The following is a 25,927-nucleotide window of genomic DNA, read 5'->3' as shown; positions in this document are numbered from 1 at the left end:
CTTGTGACTGTGAAACAATCGCAGGTTCAGGGACCTCCTCTGTAGTGATTGTAGGAGTTGACTCTGAGACTGCAGGAAGTGGTTCTGACAGATCTGGTCTCCTTTCTTCTCTAACAATTGTCTCTACTCTCATCAACTGATCAATGTATTGTCTCTAGTTGACATCAGGTGCAGACTCCACCGTGTAGGATAGTGGTCCATTTCTGTCCTTAATCTTTCCAAGTACCCACTTTTGGTCACCTCTGTCGTCCTTCACCAGGACTGCTTGTCCGGAGTGAAACATTGAAACTCCTTGTTTGAGGAGCCCTCAATTTGTCTCAGCTGTTTGTCCTGCACACTTCGTCTGAGATTGGGTTTGAGGAGATTCAAGCATGAATGGCTCGGGAGCAGCATAGTGTGTGAGTTGTTGAATGTGGAGTGTGTAGCATTGCAATATGCAAGGAGAAAATTATCGAGCTTCTGATTCAGCGTCAGTGTCGTGTGTACTGCAGACATTGCTTGCAGTGCGTTCTTTAGACTCTGTCCTCAACACATCAACAGTGTGTGAGGCTGTAGTAGAGGCTATTGGGGTCACTTCTGCACACTTTGTAGCTGCATCCGCTACTACTAAGAAATCTGTGCACATGAATGGTCTGACAAATTCTATATGAATCCTTTGCCAGGGCAATGCCGGCCATTCCCCAGGATGGAGGGGTGCTGCTGTTGGCATCTTCTGGACATGCTGGCATCGCGAACAGTACATGGCTAGTTGCTTGATCTGCTGATCTATCCCAGGCCACCACACAAGGCTTTGAGCACCACAGAGCCTGACAGACCCATTCATGGACCACTGGTGTTGCCCATAGGCTCCACTTAACATTGGAAAGAATACCTTCAGCCTCCATGTGATCTAGCTCACAGGCTATATTTTCATGGATGGTATAAGGACCCCTGTGGACTTTGCACTCCCAATGGAGTGCATTTCATTTAATACTCTTTTATCCTTGATATGCTTGAGTATTCCAGTGCCATCCCTGAATACTGCTGTGGCATAATCCAGTACCTTTCTTAATTCTCTTTCAGTTGACCCTTTTGCATGGGATGTAGGATGCAAATAGTGGATGGATCTCCAATCAAGTTGTAGTTGTCTCAGCCAATCATGACCCCACAATGCTGACTCTTGTGCTTTTGTCATGGTTGTTATATTTCATTGTTGTGAATGTCATTCCCACAGATGTTATCTTTTCTCCACTGTAAGTTCTTAGTTGAATATTTGAAGGCTTCAGTTTTATCTTTGAAATGCCGGTCAAACTCATTTTGTGGAATGACTGAAACAGCTGAGCCAGTGTCCAATTCCATTTTAAATAATTTGACATTCTCCTGTAGTGGAAGCCATATCGCTTGTCTATTGTTAGTTTTCACACGGTAAATCTTAAGGGTATCTGGTCCTGTGTCACCCTCATGATGATTTTGGATCTCCCCCTCCCCCTCCAACTTTCAAATCCCTTACTCAGTCTTCCTTCAGTTAGTCCTGACGAAGGGTCTCGGCCTGAAACGTCGACTGCACCTCTTCCTAGAGATGCTGCCTGGCCTGCTGCGTTCACCAGCAACTTTGATGTGTGTTGCTTGAATTTCCAGCATCTGCAGAATTCCTGTTGTTCACCCTCATCATTATCATTTTTTTCATCAGCAGCATGCTGACTAGTGCTCATTTTGAAACTGCAGCTTGACATTTTTATCTGTTTCTTTTCCATGTGCAGTCCATTTATTTTTGTCTGCCCAACATGCTTTTTATATGTGTTCTACTTTGTTGAATTTTCTCCACGTCTTGCCTTTAAACCTGCATTTGTCTGGTGTATGTGAGCCCCTGACACAACAGTAACACAATTTGTTTGACCAGGCTGGTTTCTATTTAGACATCACAGTTTTGTTCACACTCACTTTCATTCCTGACTGCAACTCAATTTTGTCTCTGTCTGCTGTTTCCATCGATACAGCAATTTCAGCTACTCTTTTAAATGTGTTAAGAGCCATGTTTGAATTCTTTCTTGTAAGATTCCACAAACTAAACGATCTCTCAGTGCATCATTACACTCATTACTGAACTGACAATGCTCAGACAATCTGTTCAATTCAGCCACATACACTGAAATGCACTTCCCTTCCTTTTGATTCTGCTTATAAAACTTAAAGTGTTCTGCAATCAGCAATGGTTTTGGTTCTAAACGTTCCTGCATTACTTTCACAATAACAGCAAAGCTTATTTTGGCTGGTTTAGTTAACTGCATGCCTTTAAGTCCACTGCACTCAGCAAAATTAGCACTCATTTTTCATCAGCTATTACATTTGTCTTAAAATACTGCTCAATTTGTTCCAAATACAGCAGCCAGTTATCTCTTGTGCAATTGAGCACGTCCATCTTTCCGATGTAGCCAGCCATTTCTACTTTTATATTTATTATTTATGCCACCCAGTACTCTTTGTTTATGAACCCATCAATTGTCCACTTTCTGCCTTTTTTTAAACTCGACCATGTCTAACCCTACCGAAGAACACTTGCTGTGCTATTATTTTTTACTCAATTGTTTCTCCCTGTGCTTCTTTTAACTCGAACATCTCACTGTGCTTCAATAGGTAAGTAGTCGTCTCCAGTTCATTTAAAGCTTCCTCGTCACCACTGCTACGTTTTGTAACTCCAAGCATAAAACTAATCGGAAGAAAAACAAGGGAGTCCAGAATGAAGTCTAACTTTATTTTTGCGAGATGCACATAAATGACGTGGTGGTGTGATATTTTCATATATTTATTTTTTCTCTTGCACATCGGGTGTTGGTCTTTTATTTTTATTTTTATTCTTTTTTTTCTTTAATTGGGTTCTTTCTGGTTTCTTGCTTTGTGGCTACCTGTGAGCAAACAAATCTCAAAATTGTATAATTTATACATTCTTTGATAATAAATGAATCTTAAATCTTAAATAATGTATGCAATACACAAACTTTTGCACATAACCCATACTGAATTATTCAACCAACAACGAATGCTAATCAAACAATATGTTTGTAATATTACTCAACTATTACTGAAACATTAATTACACAACACCTATCACATCCCCCTGGTGCTCCTCCCATCGTTTCTCCTTCCTTTCTCCCATCGTTTTCTCCAGTCCTTCACCTTTCCCACCTACCTGCCTTCACCTATCACCTTCTTGCTAATCCTCCTTCCCCACCACAAACTTTTTATTTTGGCATATTTCCTCTTGCCTTCCAATCCTGAAGAAGGGTCTCAGCCCAAAATGTTGACTGTTTACTCATTTCTGTAGATACAGCCTGAGCTGCTGAGATCCCTCAGCACTTTGTGTGTCACTCTGGAAAAGACTGGGTCTGTTTTCTCTGGAGCAAAGGAGCTTGAGTGGTGACCTTGTAGGGATTTATAAATGGATAAGGGGGATGATCACAGTCTTATTCCGCGGGTGGAGAAGTCTACGGGCATAGATTTAGGATGAGAGGGGAAAGATTTCAAATGTACTTGATAGGCCAGTGTTTCACACAGAGACACAAGGCACTCTGCAGATGCTGGAAATCAAGAGCAACATGCATAAAATGCTGGAGGAAATCTGCAGGTCAGGCAGCATCTATGGACTGAAATAAACACTCAACATTTCGGGCCAGGATCCTGACCTGATGAAGGGTCTCTGCCTGAAACATCGACAGTTTATTCCCCTCCAATATTGCCTCCTCAACTTTTGAGGTCCCCCAGCATTTTGTGTGTGTTTTTCACACAGAGGATGGAGGGCGTATGAAATGAGGAAGTGATAGAGGTGGGTACATCATAATGTTTAAAGGACATTTGATAGGTTGTGGGTCAGATGCAGGCAAATGGGAGTAGCTGAGAAAGATACGGCGCTTGGCACGGACAGTTGGGTCGAAAAGCCTTTTTCCATGATGCTTGACTCTGTGACTCTCTGTGATTTTTCTTGTGCACTCAGGACATCCTGGAGTGCTCCACAGTACTTTGATATACAGGGTTATGTACCTCCACATTAGAGAAGGGTTGCCTTCCTAGAAAACTGTCCTAGATTGTCATTCAGATTCAGATTCATTTATTTACCACATGTATATCGAAGGATACAGTGAAATGCATCATTTTCATTAACAACCAACACACTGGCAATGTGTGGTGTGCAGCCCACAAGTGTCACTGTGCACTCCAGCACCAACATAGCTTGTTACCAATGCTTGGCAGAACTGCACACAACAAAACAGAACAGAATGAGACAAAAACAACAGCAAAGCAAGCCCCTCCCATCTACTCACCCACCACATGCACACATAATTCTACAACCGCACAACAGGCCATCTCCAGATACCAGCCTCCAGTGGGCTCGCGGATATGCAGACATTGACTTCACCTTCCCCCGTGGGCTCGCGGATATGCAGACATTGACTTCACCTTCCCCAGTGGGCTCGCGGATATGCAGACAGTGGCTTCACCTTCCCCAGTGGGCTCGCGGATATGCAGATATCAGCTTCACCTTCCCCAGTGGGCTTGTGGATTTGCAGACATTGACTTCACCTTCCCCAGTGGGCTCGCGGATATGCAGATATCAGCTTCACCTTCCCCAGTGGGCTCGCGGATATGCAGATATCAGCTTCACCTTCCCCAGTGGGCTCGCGGATATGCAGACATTGACTTCACCTTCCCCAGTGGGCTCGCGGATATGCAGACAGTGGCTTCACCTTCCCCAGTGGGCTCGCGGATATGCAGATATCAGCTTCACCTTCCCCAGTGGGCTCGCGGATATGCAGATATCAGCTTCACCTTCCCCAGTGGGCTTGTGGATTTGCAGACATTGACTTCACCTTCCCCAGTGGGCTCGCGGATATGCAGATATCAGCTTCACCTTCCCCAGTGGGCTCGCGGATATGCAGACATTGGCTTCACCTTCCCCAGTGGGCTCGCGGATTTGCAGGTATCAGCTTCACCTTCCCCAGTGGGCTTGTGGATTTGCAGACATTGACTTCACCTTCCCCAGTGGGCTCGCGGATATGCAGATATCAGCTTCACCTTCCCCAGTGGGCTCGCGGATATGCAGACATTGGCTTCACCTTCCCCAGTGGGCTCGCGAATTTGCAGGTATCAGCTTCACCTTCCCCAGTGGGCTCGTGGATTTGCAGACATTGACTTCACCTTCCCCAGTGGGCTCACAGCAGACTCAGGAATGTGCCATCAGACCTCAACTTCTGGACTTTTGATGGACCTTCAAGCTTTGCTTTTTTGTATCAACTTAGGACTTGCTGATAATGAGGGATGAGGACTCTGAACTCCAGGCCTTAATGCCAGACTCGTCACTGACTGGGACCCCAGATACTAGTTCTCACCAACTCACGTACCTAGAGGGTCACCATCGCTCGTGCCTCCAGCCAACATGAAACTCTGATTCTGGAACCTGCTGATGATTCAGTGACCTGGGGGGACTACCAGCTCTCATCCTCACTGGTCTGTTGGCCCAGCATCTGACCACAGATGTCCTTCATCCCACGTTCATGTTGCAGGGCTTTAAACACAGAGTGGAGGCCTAGACTCCAGCCTGACCTCTAATTGCCCCACATCCCCTTCCCTAAACCCTAACCTGACCCCTAAATCACTACTCAGTCCCCAAAACTATGAACCAGCAAATAAAGAAAGCAATCAACACTGAGCCACAACCTCAACGGAGATCGCAGCTCGGCACCATCCTGAACAGAATTGTCCTATTCACAATTTTCCATCATGAAAACCTTTTTTTAATCCCCATCCCTACAGGAATATATTCTTCCAAATGCAATGCTCTTGGTACACGTGACCACAATAAAATAATTTATGGGTGTGTGCTCTACAGGCAAGGGTACTCTGATTGTATTGGAGGCAGAAGGTGGATGTTTTAATCAACTAGAAATGGTTGTTATATTATTTGATAAAGTACCTTTATACAAGTGTCTTCAAAGAGACACAAGAGACGCACAGTACCATAGTGGTTAGCACAATGCTTTTCAGTACCAGCAACCTGGGTTCAATTCCTGCCACTGCTTGTAAGGAGATGGTATGTTCTCCCTCTGACGGCAAAAATTTCCTCTGGTGCTCGCTTCCTCCCATCGGCCAAAGATGTGCCAGTTGGTAGGTTAATTGGTCATTGTAAGTTGTCCTGTGATTGGTCTAGAGTTAAATCGGGTGTTGCTGGGCAGAAAGGGCCAGAAGAGCCTATTTCCACGCTGTGTCTCAATTAGAAAAGAGAGACTGCAGATGGTGGAATGGGGGCCAACCAACAATCTGCTGGAGGAACTCAGCAGGTCCCCTGGGGAGGAAAGGAATTGTACACATTTCAGGTCGATAGCCTGAGTGTGGAGATGTGAGATGGCCAGTATAGAGAGGAAAGGGGAGTGGTGAGAGAAGACTCTGAGTAATCTGGGGACTCCTGTTGCCTCCGAATCATTTGCAGGTTGTACAGTACAGTCACTGTTGTACATAGGAAAAGCACTGGTGTATTGCTTCATTGGGTAGCACAGTGGGATCGTGGTTAACACAGCGCTTTACAACATGCCAGCTGTCAGACCAGGGTTCAGTGCCCAGTACTGTAAGGAGTTTGTACATTCTGCCTGTGACCATGTGGTTTCCCTCCCAAATCTTAAAGACCTGTTGGTTGGGATTAGTAAGTCTGAATATGCTACCATGGTGCTAGAAATGTGGTGACCTTTGCATGCTGCTCCCAGCATGTCCCCGACGCAAACAATGCATTTCACTGTATGTTTTGATGCACATGTTACAAATAAAGCTAACCTCCACTGTTTTCACATGTAGCAAGATACATTGAAAAGCTTGTCTTGCATTTTGTTCATACAAATCAATTCATTATACAGTGAATTGAGGTAGTACAAGGGAAAACAGCAGAATGCATAATAAAGTGTTGTAGTTAAATAGAAAGTGCATGCAGGTAGATAATAAGTAAAAGATCATGATGAGGTAGATTATGAGGTTAAGAGACCATTTTATTGCAGTAGGGGACTGTTCAATAGTCTTATTTCAGGGGGAAAGAAGCGTCCTTGAAGCTGGTGATGCATGTTTTCAGGCTTTTGTATCTTCAACCCGATGGGCAAGGGGAAAAGAGAAAAATTTTGGGGTGGGTGGGGTCTTTGATTATGCTGGATGCTTTACTGAGGTACCGAGAAGTGTAGGCAGAGTCCATGGACTGGAGTCTGATTTCTGTGATGTGCTGAGCTGTGTCCACAACTCGGCAGCTTATGCAGTAACCAATTTGCAGATAGCACGGCTCTAGAAAAGGTAATGTGATTATGGCAGAAAGTGTTGATTGACTCCAGGAGCCAAAACATCTCCTGGAAATAGAAGGGTTTATGGGAGATCAGGATGCAGCCTCGATTCAGCACCAGCCCCCCCCCCCCCCCGGTGGACAGCCCCTTCGGCACTGTGACACTGCCGTAGTACCACACTGAGAGCGTCTGCCTGAATTCTATACTCGACTGACTGGCAAGGAGTAAGAACCCACATCTTGCTGACTTGGCTAGTGCTGCCCACCAAACTGGGGCCCGGAAAATTAGAAAACAAGGGTTCCATACTAAAGATACTTCCCATTCCCATTTCCATATGTCTGTCTATGAATTTCTCTACTACCATGATGAGACCACTCCCAGGTTGATGGCATGAACTCTAACTTCCGGTAATTTCTGACTCCTCTTCCCCTTCTCTCTTCTATCATTCCCAATTCTGGGTCCACTCTTAACCCTTCTCTTCTCTCTTGCTCATCACCTCCCTTTGGTTCCCCTCCTCCATCCCTTTCTCCATTGGTCCATGGTCCTCTCCTATCAGATTCCTCCTTCTTCAACACTTTACCTCTTCCACTTATCACCTCCCAGCTTCTCACTTCATTTCCTCCTCTCCCACCCACCTACCTTCCCTCTCACTCGGTTTCACCTATCACCTGTCAGCTTTTACTTCCCCCCCCTTCCCCACTTCTTACTATGGCCTAGGAGTGAAAGGGTTATCATAAGAGAAACGTTTTATGGCTCTGGGTCTGTAGTCACTGGAATTCAGAAGGATGTGGGGGGTGGGGGGGGGAATCATTGAAACCTTTTGCATGTTGAAAGCCCTAGACAGAGTAGTTGTGGAAAGGATGTTTCCCATGGTGGGAGAGTCTAGGACAAGAGGGCACAGCCTCAGGATAGATGGACGCCCTTTCAAAACAGAGATGTGGAGAAATTTCTTTAGCCAAAGGGTGGAGAATTTGTGGAATTTGTTGCCACACGCAGCTGTGGAGGCCAGATCATTGGGTGTATTTAAGGCAGAGATTGATAGGTTCTTGATTGGACATGGTATCAAAGGTTAAGGGGAGAAGGCTGGGAACTGGGGTTGAGGAGGAGATAGAAAAAAAGGATTGGCCATGTTTGAATGGCAGAGCAGACCCGATGGGCTAATAGCTTAATTCTGCTCCTAAGTCTTAAGGTCTTATGGCCTTCTGCTCCCCTCTCTTCCGGTCATGACGAAGGGACTCAGCCCGAAACATCGACTGTTTATCCCCCTCCATAGATGCTGAGTTCCTCCAGCATTTTGTGTTTGTTACTCTTTCATCCTAAGGAACTGGAGAAGGAATCTGTCAAGAAATAGCTATGGATTTATAGAGGAAAGCATCAGCTTTGGTAATGGCAAGGTGTGAGTGAAATAGCAGGAGGCAATAGTAGCATTCCATCTGTGAGCAAGATCTATGGTTAAGTTACTTATCTAAGTTACTTATCTCGGTGTATAAGCTGTTTCTAACAAATCAGACAAATTAATAGCATAAATAAATTCATAGGTACAAACAAATTGTCTTTGTTCTCATTGATCTACGGTAATTGCCTGCAGAAAAATGAATCTCAGTATACCATATAGTGACCTATACATACTTTGATAGTAAATTTACTTTCAACTTTGAACTTCCTGGTACAAGTTAATAGACAAGCACATTTATAGTCATAAAGTTATATAGCAGAGAAATAGGCTCCTCAGCACAACTCATCCATGCCAACCAAGATACCCATCGAAAGTAGTTCCATTTGCCTGTGTTTGGCCTATATCCCTCTAAATCTTCCCAATCCATGTACCTGTCTAAGTGCCTTTAAAATGTTAATGTACCTGCTGTAACCACTTCTTCTGGCAGATTTTTCTATATGCTGACCACGTTCGGGGTGAAAAAGCTGCCCCTCAGGTTCCTATTAAATCTTTCCCCTTTCACCTTAAACTTATGCCCTCTAGTTCCACATTCCCCAGCCCTGGGGGAAAAGACTCTGTGCATTCAGCTCTATCTATGCCCTTCGTGGTTTTATGCACCTCTATAAGATCATTTCTCAGTCTCCTCTGCTCCAGCCTCACCCCATAACTCAGTGCCTCGAGTCGCGGCACTGTCCTTATAAAGAACAGCATGGTAGTGCAGCACTATACAGTGCCGGCGACCTGGACCTGGGTTTCATTCTGCTGTTGTTTGTAATGAGCTTATACGTTCTCCCCGTGACTGCATGGCTTTCCTTCAGCTGCTCTGGCTTCCACCACATTGCAAAGACGTTCGGGCCAGTAGGTAAACTGGGCAGCGTGAGCTTGTTGGGCTGGTGTCCTGTTTCCATGTTATATCTCTAAATAATACAAATTAGCATAAATAAATCTCCTCTGCACTTTATTTCTAGCTTAATAGCACCTTTCCTATGGTGGGGTGACCAACAATGAACACAGTATTCTAAATGCATCCTCACCAACAGCTTGTGTAACTGCAAAGGAACATCCCAACCTCTGTACTCCAGCACTCTGACTGATGAAGGCCAGCGTGCCAAAAGCGTTCCTCACCACCCTGTCAAATGCAATAATTAGCAGAGGGATGCTGTTACAGAGTGGTTAAGATTGGAACAAAATATCCCAAGAGCAAAGTGCTGAAGATGATGGAAATAGAACAGGGAACAGTACAGCACAGCCTCTGAATCACAATCTGATTATTATCACGAACAATTGCGCAATTTGTTTTGCAGCAGCAGCACGTTGCAAGACATAAAAATACAATAAGAAATATAAAAATTAAGTAAGTCGTGTAAAAAGAGAGCGAGAATAGTGAGGCAGTTAGTGTTCATGGACCATTCCGAAATCTGACACTGGAGGGCAAGAAACCCCTGAAACGTTGAGAGTGGTGGGTATATGGAATGCAGTGCCAGGGCTGGTGGTAGAGGCTGGTACATTGAAGGAATTAAGGAAACTTCTAGATAGACACATGGATTATAGAGAAATGGAGGGCTATGTTGGAGGAAAGGGTTAGATTGATTGTACACTAGGTTAAAAAGTTGGCACATTAATCTTTTGATCTTTTAATCGTGGACTGAAAGGCCTGTGCTGTTCCGTAGTGTTCTGTGTGCTATGTTTAAAAGAAAAGGTTACAGTATGTTGATATTATAAGATGAGGTTTGGGCGGAACAGGATAAATACCAATACAGTACAGACCACTGGGGCCAAGTGGCCTGTTTCTGGCAGAATCAGGTGTATTATCACTGAGATACGTCATGAAATATGTTCTTTTGTGGCATAGGTACAGCACAAGACAAAGGTTACTCTAAGTCACAATAAACAAATAGTGCAAAAGAGGAATGGTGAGGTGGTGTTCGCAGCTGGTTCAGAAATCCGATGGCAGAGGGACAGAGAGCCTCAGAGATTCTTCCAATCTCTGCTGCTAAGTATGACACGAGCAGCAAGTGCAAGGTTACACTGCCATCTGCTGGTTTCCCTCCTCATTCTGGGAACACGGAATATTGCCTCTGCTTCAACTTTGCAGAGTCTAAGTTTGGAACTCCCTCCCCAACGTCAGTGTGGGAGCACCTTCACTGGAAGGAGGGAAATATCTCAAAAATTTAATGAATGCAATGTATAAGGCACTAGTCAGGCCACATTTAGAATACTGTGAGCAGCTTTGGGCTCCATATCTAACAAAGGATGTGCTGGCACTGGAGAGAGTCCAGAGGAGGTTCATAAGAATGGTTTTAGAACCATAGAACCATAGAAACTACAGCACAGAAACAGGCCCTTTGGCCCTTCTTGGCTGTGCCGAACCATTTTCTGCCTCGTCCCACTGACCTGCACACGGACCATATCCCTCCATGCACCTCCCATCCATGTATCTGTCCAATTTATTCTTAAATGTTAAAAAAGAACCGGCATTTACCACCTCGTCTGGCAGCTCATTCCATACTCCCACCACTCTCTGTGTGAAGAAGCCCCCCTTAATGTTCCCTTTAAACTTTTCCCCCCTCACCCTTAACCCATGTCCTCTGGTTTTTTTCTCCCCTTGCCTCAGTGGAAAAAACCTGCTTGCATTCACTCTGTCTATACCCATCATAATTTTATATACCTCTATCAAATCTCCCCTCATTCTTCTACGCTCCAGGGAATAAAGTCCTAACCTATTCAACCTTTCTCTGTAACTGAGTTTCTCAAGTCCCACAACACACTTGTAAACCTTCTCTGCACTCTTTCAACCTTATTTATATCCTTCCTGTAATTTGGTGACCAAAACTGAACACAATACTCCAGATTCGGCCTCACCAATGCCTTATACAACTTCATCATAACATTCCAGCTCTTATACCCAATACTTCGATCAATAAAGGCCAATGTACCAAAAGCTCTCTTTACAACCCTATCTACCTGTGACAACACTTTTAGGGAATTTTGTATCTGTATTCCCAGATCCCTCTGTTCCACTGCACTCCTCGGTGCCTTACCATTAACCCTGTATGTTCTACGTTGGTTTGTCCTTCCAACGTGCAATACTTCACACTTGTCAGTATTAAACTCCATCTGCCATTTTTCAGCCCATTTTTCCAGCTGGTCCAAGTCCCTCTGCAGGCTCTGAAAACCTTCCTCACTGTCTACTACACCTCCAATCTTTGTATCATCAGCAAACTTGCTGATCCAATTTACCACATTATCATCCAGATCATTGATATAGATGACAAATAACAATGGACCCAGCACTGATCCCTGTGGCACACCACTAGTCACAGGCCTCCACTCAGAGAAGCAATTCTCTACCACCACTCTCTGGCTTCTTCCATCGAGCCAATGTCTAATCCAATTTACCACCTCTCCATGTATACCTAGCGACTGAATTTTCCTAACTAACCTCCCATGCAGGACCTTGTCAAAGGCCTTACTGAAGTCCATGTAGACAATATCCACTGCCTTCCCTTCATCCACTTCCCTGGTAACCTCCTTGAAAAACTCCAACAGATTGGTCAAACATGACCTACCACGCACAAAGCCATGTTGACTCTCCCTAATAAGCCCCTGTCTATCTAAATGCTTGTAGATTCTGTCTCTTAGTACTCCCTCCAATAACTTACATACTACTGACATTAAACTCACCGGCCTATAATTTCCCGAATTACTTTTCAATCCTTTTTTAAACAACGGAACAACATGAGCCAGTCTCCAATCCTCCGGCTTTTCACCCGTAGACAGCGACATTTTAAATATTTCTGTCAGGGCCCCCGCAATTTCAACACTAGTCTCCTTCAAGGTCCGAGGGAACACCCTATCAGGTCCCAGGGATTTATCCACTTTAATTTTCCTCAAGACAGCAAGCACCTCCTCCTTTTCAATCTGTACAGTTTCCATGGTCTCACTACTTGATTCCCTCAATTCGATAGATTTCATGCCAGCTTCCTTAGTAAATACAGGTGCAAAAAACCTATTTAAGATCTCCCCCATTTCCTTTGGTTCCACACAAAGCCGACCACTCTGATCTTCAAGAGGACCAATTTTATCCCTTACAATCCTTTTGCTCTTAATATACTTGTAAAAGCTCTTTGGATTATCCTTCACTTTGACTGCCAAGGCAACCCCATGTCTTCTTTTTGCCCTCCTGATTTCTTTCTTAAGTATTTTCTTGCGCTTCTTATACTCCTCAAGCACCTGATTTACCCCGTTTCCTATACATTTCATACAACTCCCTCTTCTTCTTTATCAGAGTTGCAATATCCCTTGAGAACCAAGGTTCCTTATTCCTATTCAATTTGCCTTTAATCCTGACAGGAACATACAAACTCTGCACTCTCAAAATTTCCCCTTTGAAGGCTTCCCACCTATCAATCACATCTTTGCCAGAGAACAACCTGTCCCAATCCACGCTTCTTAGATCCTTTCTCATTTCTTCAAATTTGGCCTTCTTCCAGTTCAGAACCTCAACCCTAGGACCAGATCTATCCTTGTCCATGATCAAATTGAAACTAATGGTGTTATGATCACTGGAACCAAAGTGCTCCCCTACACAGACTTCTGTCACTTGCCCTAATTCGTTACCTAACAGGAGATCCAATATTGCATCCCCTCTAGTTGGTCCCTCTATATATTGATTTAGAAAACTTTCCTGAACACATTTTACAAACTCTAAACCATCTAGACCCTTAACAGTATGGGAGTCCCAATCAATGTATGGAAAATTAAAATCCCCTACCACCACAACTTTATGTTTCCTGCAGTTGCCTGCTATCTCTCTGCAGATTTGCTCTTCCAAGTCTCGTTGACTATTGGGTGGTCTGTAATACAATCCCACTAATGTGGCCATACCTTTCCTGTTTCTCAGCTCCACCCATAAGTACTCAGTAGACAAGCCCTCTAATCTGTCCTGCCTGAGCACTGCTGTAATATTTTCTCTAACAAGCAATGCTACTCCCCCACCTTTCATTCCTCTGCCTCGATCACATCTGAAACATCGGAACCCTGGAATATTAAGCTGCCAGTCCTGCCCCTCCTGTAGCCAAGTTTCACTAATTGCTACAACATCATAATTCCACGTGTCAATCCATGCCCTCATGCCCTCAACTCGTCTGCCTTCCCCGCAATACTCCTAGCATTGAAATATATACACCTCAGAAGATTTTTACCACCACTCACAACCTTTCTAACAGCGGATTTGCTTAAACTTTCAACATCATTTATTTTCACCCCAGCCACGCTGTCAGCTCTGGCACTCTGGTTCCCATCCCCCTGCAAATCTAGTTTAAAGCCTCCCCAATAGCACTAACAAACCTCCCTGAAAGGATATTGGTCCCCCTGTGGTTCAAGTGTAACCCGTCTCTCTTGTACAGGTCCCACCTGCCCCAGAAGAGGTCCCAATGATCCTGAAATCTGAAACCCTGCCCCCTACACCAGTTCCTCAGCCATTTGGGAATGAAAGGGGTATGAGGAGCATTTGATAGCTGTTGGCCTGTGCTCATGGGCGTTTAGAAGAATGGGGGGGTGGATTTCATTGAAACCTATCAATTATTGAAAAGCATGGATAAAGTGGATGCGGAATGGATGTTTGCTATAGTGGGGGAGCCTAGGACCAGAGGGCACAACCTCAGAATACAAGGATTTCCCTTTAGAACAGAGATGAGGAGGAATTTCTTTCGCCAGAGGGTGGTGAATCTGTGGAATTCAGTGCCACAGATGGCTGTACAGGACAAATCAATGGGTATATTTTTGTGTTGGCGCGTGGGCAAGTGGTTAAGGCATCAGTCTAGTGATCTGAAGGTCACTAGTTCGAGAGTGTTGTGTCCTTGAGCGAGGCACTTAACCACACATTGCTCTGCGACGACACTGGTGCCAAGCTGTATGGGTCCTAGTGCCCTTCCCTTGGACAACATCGGTGGCGTGGAGAGGGGAGACTTGCAGCTTGGGCAACTGCTGGTCTTCCATACGACCTTGCCCAGGCCTGCGCCCTGGAAACCTTCCAAGGCACAAATCCATGGTCTCACGAGACTAATGGATGCCTATATATAAATTTAAAGCAGAATTTAATAGGTTCTTGAATTGTAAGAGTGTCAAAGCTTACGGGGAGGAGAATGGGGTTGAGAGGGAAGATCAAATGCTAGCACAGTAATGCTCTTTAGCACTAGCTGTAAGATCGGTGTTCAATTCCTGCCACTGTGTCTCGGGTGATTGTAGATTCTCACTGTGACTCCTGGGCTTCCTCTGACCGTCCCAGTTTCCTCCCACATTTCAAAGATGTACAAGTCAGGGTTAGTCAGCTATACGCATGTTATGTTGGCAACGGAAGCGTGACGATATTTGCAGGCTGCCCCCAGCACAATCCTCAGACTGTGTTGTCATTGTCGCTATCGGCGTACGTGTGACAAATAAAGCTAATCTTTCATCTTCAGGATCTATGGGTCAAATGGCCCAATTCTGCTCCTATATCTTATATCTGATTGAAGAATTATAACAGGATAGAACCTGTCCTTCGGCCTGCTGGCACACAACCTAATGGTGTGCTGGGCAGCACTAGTGTCGCCTCACGTTCCGGTGCCCACATAGCGTGCCCACAATCTTCATCAGAACAGCAACAAAACAAGCCCCCTTTTCTCCCTCCCATTCCCACCACACACACACACACACACACACACACACACACACACACAGGCACACTCTCCCTCTCACACACACACAGAGGCACACTCTCTCTTTCTCTCTCTCACACACACACACACACACACACACACACACACACATACATACATACACACACCTATCTCCAGGCCTCTGGAAGGAACAAGGTTTTGTTTATTTGGAGCTGCAGACTGTAGTAGGCCCTTCCAGCCCCACGAGCCTACGCAGCCCAGTTATTTTTTACTTAGAGACATACAGCACAGGACAGGCCCTCCCAGTCCAGCGGGCACCCCGAGAAAACCCATGCAGTCACAGGGAGAATGTACAAACTCCTTACAGATGGTGCTGGAGTTGTACTCTGAACTCTGACGCCCGAGCTGTAGTACTGTCACACTAACCGCTATGCTCCGTGGCACCCCAGTGAACCTACTAACCCGTGAAGCTTTGGAAAGGGAGAGGAAACCCACACAGTGACAGGGAGAACGTACAGACAGCAGTGGGTGTCGAACCCGGATTGCTGGTGCTGTGGTAGCGTTAGGCTAACTGTTACACTGTGTTGCCATGACGAGTGGATTCAGGCCGATGGGGGAGGGGAGAGGCCGGGAGGTGAGAGGTCAAGGTGACACCGGGCTGCTGCTGATGAAATCTAGTGTTGTGAGGCTCTCCCTTTCGCTCCCCATTCTAGTTCAGACCCTGGGGACTGTATCGCATGGTGCAGCTCAAATAGCAGTCAGTTCCTGCCACTCACCACTTTCGGGCCTGTCTGTTTTCACAGAGGAATGCCTTTCACCTGCTGCCGAAGCCAGCGAGGCACAGCGACACCTTCCGATTCCTGCTGCTGACGTTCATTGCCGTGGCCTGCATCGCGGGGATTCTGATCGCTGGAGCTGTCATCTTCTGCCTGCGGCAGAATGCCAAGCGGCATCAGAAGGGGAAATTGGCCGGGATGGGCAGAGAGGGAGCAACGGACACCTCTCTGGAATATCAGGTACTACCCCTGGCGTGATTGAAATTTGTCCTCAAATATCAGATATACAGTGCAGTCTCCACCATCTCCATCCCCCCGATAGCACTCATCCCCTGCAACATAACATCCACCCTCCAAATTCCCTCCATCCCTCCAACATCACTCAACCACTCCAACATAACATCCACCCTCCTAATTACCCTCTACCCCTCCAACATCACTCAACCACTCCAACATAACATCCACCCTCCAAATTACCCTCCATCCCTCCAACATCACTCAACCACTCCAACATAACATCCACCCTCCAAATTACCCTCTACCCCTCCAATGTCACTCGTCCCCCTCAACATAACATCAACCCTCCAAATTACCCTCTACCCCTCCAATGTCACTCTCCAATCCAACATAACTTCAACCCTCCAAATTACCCTCTACCCCTCCAATGTCACTCATCCCCCTCAACATAACATCAACCCTCCAAATTACCCTCTACCCCTCCAACGTCACTCAACCACTCCAACATAACATCAACCCTTCAAATTACCCTCTACCCCTCCAATGTCACTCGTCCCTCTCAACATAACATCCACCCTCCTAATTCCCTCCATCCCTCCAACATCACTCAACCACTCCAACATAACATCCACCCTCCTAATTCCCTCCATCCCTCCAACATCACTCAACCACTCCAACATAACATCCACTTTCCAAATTACCCTCTACCCCTCCAATGTCACTCTCCACTCCAACATAGCATCAACCCTCCAAATTACCCTCTACCCCTCCAATGTCATTCTCCACTCCAACATAACATCAACCCTCCAAATTACCCTCTACCCCTCCAATGTCACTCGTCCCCCTCAACATAACATCCACCCTCCAAATTACCCTCTACCCCTCCAATGTCACTCGTCCCCTCAACATAACATCCACCCTCCAAATTACCCTCTATCCCTCCAGTGTCACTCATCCCCTGCAACATAACATCCACCCTCCTAATTCCCTCCATCCCTCCAACATCACTCATCCCCTGCAACATAACATCCACTTTCCAAATTACCCTCTACCCCTCCAATGTCACTCTCCACTCCAACATAACATCAACCCTCCAAATTATCCTGTACCCCTCCAATGTCATTCTCCACTCCAACATAACATCAACCCTCCAAATTACCCTCTACCCCTCCAACATCACTCAACCACTCCAACATAACATCCACCCTCCAAATTACCCTCTACCCCTCCAGTGTCATTCTCCACTCCAACATAACATCAACCCTCCAAATTACCCTCTATCCCTCCAACATCACTCATCCCCTGCAACATAACATCCACCCTCCAAATTACCCTCTACCCCTCCAATGTCACTCGTCCCCCTCAACATAACATCCACCCTCCTAATTCCCTCCATCCCTCCAACATCACTCAACCACTCCAACATAACATCCACTTTCCAAATTACTCTCTACCCCTCCAATGTCACTCTCCACTTCAACATAACATCAACCCTCCAAATTACCCTCTACCCCTCCAATGTCACTCGTCCACTCCAACATATCTACCCTCCAAATTACCCTCTAACCCTCCAATGTCACTCTCCACTCCAACATAACATCAACCCTCCAAATTACCCTCTACCCCTCCAGTGTCATTCATCCCCCTCAATATAACATCCACCCTCCTAATTCCCTCCATCCCTCCAACATCACTCAACCACTCCAACATAAAATCCACTTTCCAAATTACCCTCTACCCCTCCAATGTCACTCTCCACTTCAACATAACATCAACCCTCCAAATTACCCTCTACCCCTCCAATGTTATTCTCCACTCCAACATAACATCAACCCTCCAAATTACCCTCTACCCCTCCAATGTCATTCTCCACTCCAACATAACATCAACCCTCCAAATTACCCTCTACCCCTCCAGTGTCATTCATCCCCCTCAATATAACATCCACCCTCCTAATTCCCTCCATCCCTCCAACATCACTCAACCACTCCAACATAACATCCACTTTCCAAATTACCTTCTACCCCTCCAATGTCACTCTCCACTCCAACATAACATCAACCCTCCAGATTACTCCATCTACCGAAAGGCAAGAGAATGGGCTTGACAGAGATAATAAATCAGCCCTGATGGAACAGCGGAGCAGACTCGATGGGCTGAATGGCCTAATACTGCTTCTATGTTCTTATGGTTCTATGGTCACTGTACCCTCCATCCCTCCAATATCACCCATGTCCCCTTCAACATAACTTCCATCCCTCCAAATTGCCCTCTACCCCTCCAATGTACCCTCTATCCCTCAATATTTCACCACCCCTCCAAAGTACCCCTGTCCAATATAACTCCCACCCCTTCAAGGTACTCCACCCTTCCAATATAAACCAACCACTCCAATATAACCCAACCTCTACATTATAGCCTCCAATACAAACCCACCCCTCCAAAATAACCCTCAGCTCGCCAATAGAACCCCCAAGCCTTGAATTAAACTCCCACTCCTCTGATATACTGGTGGTCGGCTGGTGGTGCAGTGAGATTAGCGCCGGGCTTGAGAACGGAGGTTCCCGAGTTCGATCCAGTGACAGACCGCCCCCATGTGCGTTCTCCATCCGTGCCGGGTTGATGTCGAGCTCACAACTCGGCCTGGTAAAATAATACTGCAAAACGTCTGTGCGAGGAGTGGTGCCCCACACAGCCTTTCGAACTGCGCCTTGTAAGGCATGAAAATGCCCAACGCTGGCCTCTCAGGACTGAGTCAACAGCATCATCATCACCTCTGATATACCACCCCCCCTCCCCCGAGGCCCTCTGTTAGTCGAGGTTGCCCATGGATGTTGCATCCCAGTTGCCCAGGTGATACACAAGCCAGGGCAGTGCGAAATGGAGAGCAAGCTGTTACCCATCGAGCAGGTATCACACATCTACTCCAACATAACACCCACCCTCCAAATTACTCTCTACCTCTCCAACATCCAGGTGTCCAGGTGCTGTAGGAGTTGAACTCGACGTAGGACTGCCTTAGGGACTCCAGCTTAGGGTTCCTTACTCGGCATTTACTCCTGAAGCTTTCCCCATGAGTGGGTATAGCAGAAGTTTGAGATCAGAGTTTTCCTTCTCCTAGATGAGCTGCAACCGTGGCTGATGAGCCCCATCTGCCCGAAGTGACCGGTTTTAAGGCGCCAATAACCCACTTTTGCTCTTTCTCCTGTCAGTAGAAATGATTCTGCCTGGCTTAGTAGCTAAGCCACATGTGAAGGCCAGGAGCTGGGCTTGGTTGCCAGAGGCTACTTGAGACGCACGGATTTGATAGGTAGTGGGAGCTCATCCTCACTACCACCTGCCCTCCGCAGCTATAACAACCTTAAGGAAGCAATATACCCACCCGTCCCTCCAATAGAGCCTCCACCACACTAATATATACCCTACCCTTCCAATATGCACTCTGCCCCTCATATATACACTCTGCCCATCATATATATACTCCAACCCTCATATGTACACTCTGCCCCTCATATATATACTCCGGCCCTCATATGTACACTCTGCCCTTCATATATGCACTCTGCCCTTCATATATACACTCTGCCCATCATATATATACACTCTGCCCCTCATATATACACTCTGCCCATCCAATATATACACTCTGTACCTCATATATACTCTCTGCCTTTCACATATACACTCTGCCCATCCAATATAATCCCCGCCATTGCAGCCCTCCTGTGTAACCCCCACCGCTGCTAAATACTGTGGCATGTGGCTGACTGTGAGGGCGGCCGGTGCAGACTGAATATTTGTCTGCCCGGCAGGAGCTGTGCAGACAGCACATGGCAGCCAAGTCATCCTACACGCGGGCGGAGGCAGCGGATACGTCCCGGGTCAGCAGTGTCTCCTCGCAGTTCAGCGACGCGCCGCAGGCCAGTCCCAGTTCCCACAGCAGCACTCCGTCCTGGTGTGAGGAACCGGTTCAGTCCAACATGGACATCTCCACCGGTCACATGATCCTGGTGAGTCCCTGCGACTGGGAGGGGCAGGGGGGTGGCCCCGGGCGGGACTTGGGGGGCTCGGCCTTGGGTGGGGCCGGGGGCAAGGGTCGGAGAGCGAGGAGGCAGAAACAGAGGGACGAAGGGGAGGGGGGTTGAGGTGAAGTAAAGGAAATCTGGGAAGGGGAAGAGAGTTGAGTGAAGAGAGGAGGTGAGGATTGAGGGAGTGGAAGTGAGCGAGGAGATGAGGTGAGGATTGAGGGAGTGGAGGAGAGGATTGGGGAGTGAGAGGTGAAAGAGTGGAGGTGAGTGAGGAGAGGAGGCAAGGATTGAAGGAGTGAGGGGAGGTTTGAGGGTGCAGGAGAAGAGGAAAAATTCAAGTTTCTAGAATCAGAGGAGTACAGTACAGAAACAGGCCTTTCAGCCCATCAACTTCATGTCATCTACCCAGTCCCATCGACCCGCACCTGAACCATAGCCGGTTTATTGTCAAGGATACAAGTCCATGTGGGCACAGATGCAGTGGAAAACTTACTTGCAGCAGCATCAGAGCAACAGACACAACATTCAGAAGGAAAACATGAATGTAAAATTGTGCAAACGTATACAATTAGAATAAGGAAAGCAAAGTCCATTTTAGTACAAACTGATCAAAGTGGTCATAGTTTTGCTAACCTGTAGTGATTAGGGTGGTGCCAGTTGGTTCAAGAACCAAACGGTTGAAGGGAAGTAGCTGTTCCTGAACCTGGTGGTGCACTCCCTCATATTAACCATTTCCGCCCCGTGCATTCAAAGTGCTGTACCAGACCATGATGCACCCAGTCAGGATACTTTCAACAGAATATTGAAAGAAGTTAATGTTTGGTGACAAGCTGAACCTCCTTAGCCTCCTGAGATATCAGTAGGTTTGAAAGAATGCCAAGGATGTTGCTGGGACTTCAGGACCTGAGTTTTAGGGAAAGGTTGAACAGGTTAGAACTTTATACCCTGGAGTGTAGGAGAATGAGGAGAAATTGGACAGAGGTGTACAAAATTCTAAAGGATATAGATAGGGTAAATGCAAGAAGGCTTTTTTAACTAGGTTGGGTAGAACTAGAACTAGAGGCCATGGGTTAATGGTGAAAGGTGAACTGTTTAAGGGGAACACAAGCAGGAACTTTTTCACTGAGAGGGTGGTGAGAGTGTGGAACGAGCTGCGAGCAGAAGTGGTGGATGTAGGTTTGATTTCCACATTTAAGAGAGGTTTGGATAGGTACATGGATGGGAAGGGTATGGAGGGCTGTGATTTGGGTGCAGGTTGATGGGACTAGGCAGAATAGTAGTTCGGCATGGACTAGATGGTCGAAAGGCCTGTTTCTCTGCTGTTGTGTTCTCTAACTCTATGACTGATTCTAAGAGAGTGAAAGAATGTAGATACCAGCTGTTTTGAGCACCAAATGGTTGAAGGGAACTACCCGTTCATGAAACCCCTTATTCTTCTAAGCTCCAGTAAGTACAGGCCCAGAGCCATCAAACACTCCTCATACATTAACTCTTTCACCCCCCCCCCCAGTTACATTTCATAAACCTTCTCTGGACCCTCTTCAATGCTAGCATATCGTTCCTGCATACTGCTCACAATACTCTGTGCGGTCTGACCAATGCCTTATAAACTATTAGCGTTACATTGTTGCCTTTAGATTCTAGTCCTGTTGAATGAATTGCATTTACTTTGCAGTATCTCCAGAACTTCACTGCTAGGGAGCAGTGTAGGTGGCAGGGCTACATTGTGCTCCAGAGTGTAACAGCAAATCCTGGCAGCGGTACAGTCTCAATGGGCCAGACAGCCTCTTGTAGCCATGGCAACACTCCACCCAAGAAGCCTATCTAAGCAAATCCCATTTGCCTGCATTTGGCCCAAATCCCTCTGAAACTTATTAATCAAAGCAAAAAAAAATAATACTGAAGCAAGGAACTGAGGATGCAGTCTGGCAAATCAGTGGTGAGGACTCAGTATGATACAGTGTACAGGTCATAAATAAATGCACGTCAGTAAACAAATGTAAATAAATCAATTCAAATTCAGATTTAATTATCACATGTATTCAAAACATAGAGTGAAATGTGTCATTTGCGTTGAAAACCAACACAACTTCGGGATGTGCTTGGGACAGCCTGCAAGTGTTGCCACACTTTGTGACACCAGCATTGCACAACAGCACATACAGAACCCAACAAAACAGAACAACAGCAAAGCAAGCCCCATTCCTCCCTCCCACCCACCCACACACATGGACAGCCCTCCAACTCTAGGACATGCCTCCAGTCTCCGGGCTTCAGCAATCTTATTCCAAGGACCAGACTTAGGTTTTCAAGTCTTTGGGAGGAGATTTACTAGGGTACAGGGAATAAGGGATTTCGGCATTAGTCCAGGGGTGCTGAGGAGAGGGGGAGAAGTACAAGGGGCTTCTGAAACCCCGCCAAGGTTATGACGTTTTTCCTTCTTTTCCAGTCGTACATGGAGGACCACCTGAAGATCAAGGATCGTCTTCATAAGGAGTGGGAGGCCTTGTGCGCTTACCAGGCCGAGCCCAACTCTTGCTCCGTTGCACAGAGTGAGGCCAATGTCAAAAAGTGCCGGAATCCCACCTTTGTTCCATGTAAGTGCGAGCTAATCTGTTTTATTTGATTCATCCATGCCTTTTCTTGTAGTCGTTCATAGCATGTGGGTTCATTGTCCACTTCCAATTGGATCCAATCCAGTCCTTCGAGAGGACTGGAATATAAAAACAAGGATGTAATGTTGAGGCTTTATAAGTCATTGGTCAGACTGCACTTGGAGAATTGTGAGCAGTTTTGGGCCCCTTATCTAAGAAAAGGTGTGCTGGCATTGGAGAGGGTCCGGAGGAGATTTACGAGAATTGATATCAGAAACAAAAGGGGTAACATATGAGGAGCGTTTGATGATGCTGGGCCTGTACGCTGGAGTTTGGAACAATGAGGAAGGATCTCATTAAAATCTATCGAAAATGGAATGGCCTGGATGTTTGGGAGGATGTTTCCAATAGTGGAGGAGTCTAAGACCAGAGTGCACATCTCAGTATACAAGTACATCCCTTTAGAACAGTAATGAGGAGGAATTTCTATAACCAGAAGGTGGTGAATCTGTAGAATTCATCATCACATTTGACTGTGGAGGCCAATTCACTGAGTATATTTAAAGCAAAGTTTGATAGGTTCTTGATTAGGGAGGACATCAGAGGTCAAGGGGAGAAGACAGGTGAATGGGGTTGAGAGGGGTGATAAATCAACTTTGATAAAAGCAGATTCAATGGGCCAAATGACTTAATTCTGCTTCTTTGTCTTATGGTCTTAAGTTCATTGTCCATCAGAGAATTTCTCAGGGAAAGAATGACTCATGTGGTGAAATCTGGAGTTACATGCAGGCTGAATCAGGTCAGAATAGAGTCATAGATCACCATAGCCCAGTAACGGGCCATTCAGCCCCTCTAGTCCATGCTGTCCTGTTATTCTGCCTTCATATCCCTCCCATTTATGCACTTATCTAAACTTCTCATAAATGCTGCAATTGAACCCCCATCCATCACTTCCACTGGCAGCTTGTTCCACACTCTTACCAACCTCTATTCCCTCTAAATATTTCACATTTAACCCTTTACCCATGACCTCTAGATCTAGTCTCATGCAACCTCAGTGGAAAAAGCCTGCTTGCAATTAGCATATCTATACCCCCATAATTTTGTACACCTCTGTCAAATCTCTGCTCATTCTCCTACGCTCTAGTAGATAAGTTCCTAACCTATTCAACCTTTCCCTATAAGTCAGGTCCTCAAGACCTGGCAACATCCTTGTAAATTTTCTCTGTACTTTCTCAATCTTACTGATATCTACACTTGCAGGGTGGATTCGCTACCAGGAACAGCTAAATCTTCAGGCAACCATTCTCATCGCCAATGGATAGCATTCAATTTAAATTGATAAATAGGTTTATTATTATCATATGTACCTGGGCACAGTGAGAAACCTTGCTGTACATACCATCCACATAGTTTCATTACAACTGTCTTATGAGGCGAAGTTGAGCAAGTTAAGGCTTTTTTCTTTGAATGAGGAAGTATGAGGTGTATAAGATTATCAGAGTCATAGAGTCATACAGAAGTGCAGCCAGAAACAGGCCCTTCTGCCCGTCTGCGCCATGCTGAACCATTTAAACTGCCTAATCCCATTGACCTGAACCGGACCATAGTCCTCCATACCCCTCCCACCCATGTACCTATCCAAACTTCTCTGAACATTGCAAACAAGCTTGTATGCACCACTTCCACTGGTAGCTCATTCCACACTCTTACAACCTCTTGAGTGAAGAAGTTTCCCCTCATGTTCCCCTTAAACTTTTCACCTTTCACCCTTAACCCATAACCCACTCAACTTCAGTGGAAAAACCCTGCTTGCATTTACCCTATCTATACCCCTCATAATTATGTATACCTCTATCAAATCGCCCCTCAATCTTCTACGTTCCAAGGAATGAAGTCCTAACCTATTGAATCTTTCTTTATAACTCAGGTCCTCCTGGCCAGGCAATACATTTGTAAATTTTCTCTGTACTCTTTCAACTTAATTTACATCTTCCCTGTAGGCAGGTGACCAGATTGCACAAAATACTCGAAATTAGGCCTTACAACTTATACAACTTCCACATAACATCCCATCTCCTGTACTCAATACATTGATTTGTGAAGGCCAATGTGCCAAAAGCTTCCTTTATGACCCTATCTATCTGTGAAACTACTTTCAACGAATGACGGACCTGTATTCCCAGATCCCTTTGTTCTGCAGCACTCCTCAGTGCCTATCATTCACTGTGTAAATCTTCTGTGGTTGAACCTTGCACTTGTCTGCATTAAATTCCATCTGCCAATTTTTCAGCCCATTTTCCAGATGGTCTCAATCTCACTGCAAACCACGATAGTCTTTCTTGCTTTCCACTGCACCCCCAATCTTGGGGTCATCTGCAAATTTGCTGATCTAGTTAACCATTTTATTATCCAGATTATTGACATGGGTGACAAACAACGGACCCAGTACCAGCCCCACAACACACCACTGGTCACAGGCCACCAGTCAGATAGGTAACTGTCTACTACCACTCACTGGGTTCTCCCACAAAGTCAATGTCTAATCCAAGTAACACACAAAAATTTTGGAGGAACTCAGCAGGTCAGGCAGCATCTGTGGAAATGAATTAACAGTCAATGTCTGGGGCCAAATCCCTTCATCAGGACTGGAAAGGAAGGGGGAAGAAGCCAGAATAAGAAGGTGAGGAGAGGTGAATGAGTACAAGCTTAGAAGGTGATAGGTGAAACCAGGTGCGTGGGGAAGGGGGGTGAATTAAGAAGCTAGGAGATGATAGGTGAAAAAGGGCCAGAGATGAAGGAATCTGATAGGAGAGGAAAGTGGGCCATGGGAGAAAGGAAAGTAGGAGGGGCATTGGGGAGAGGTGATAGGCAGGTGCAAAGAAGAGAAGAGGCCAGAGTGGGGAATTGAA

The 25,927-nt window shown here is 45.9% G+C and overlaps 1 protein-coding gene across 2 annotated transcripts in view; it reads left to right on the top strand.

Annotated features, from left to right (window-relative positions):
• The window catches only part of ptprna (protein tyrosine phosphatase receptor type Na), a 271,076-nt gene that overhangs the window by 187,332 nt on the left and 57,817 nt on the right, over positions 1-25,927 (top strand). Inside the window, exons 12-14 of one of the 2 annotated variants that reach the window (XM_072260997.1) lie at positions 16,184-16,396; positions 20,206-20,403; positions 22,871-23,018. In XM_072260997.1, the coding sequence (XP_072117098.1) occupies positions 16,184-16,396; positions 20,206-20,403; positions 22,871-23,018 (559 nt within the window). The remainder of the gene's footprint in view (positions 1-16,183; positions 16,397-20,205; positions 20,404-22,870; positions 23,019-25,927) is intronic. The other variant, XM_072260998.1, reaches the window with a different exon arrangement.

Source organism: Mobula birostris, chromosome 6 (assembly GCF_030028105.1).
Source record: "Mobula birostris isolate sMobBir1 chromosome 6, sMobBir1.hap1, whole genome shotgun sequence".
Taxonomy (NCBI): domain Eukaryota; kingdom Metazoa; phylum Chordata; class Chondrichthyes; order Myliobatiformes; family Myliobatidae; genus Mobula; species Mobula birostris.
The sequence above is the reverse complement of the archived record's forward strand: the minus strand, read 5'-3'. Positions and strand labels throughout refer to the sequence as shown.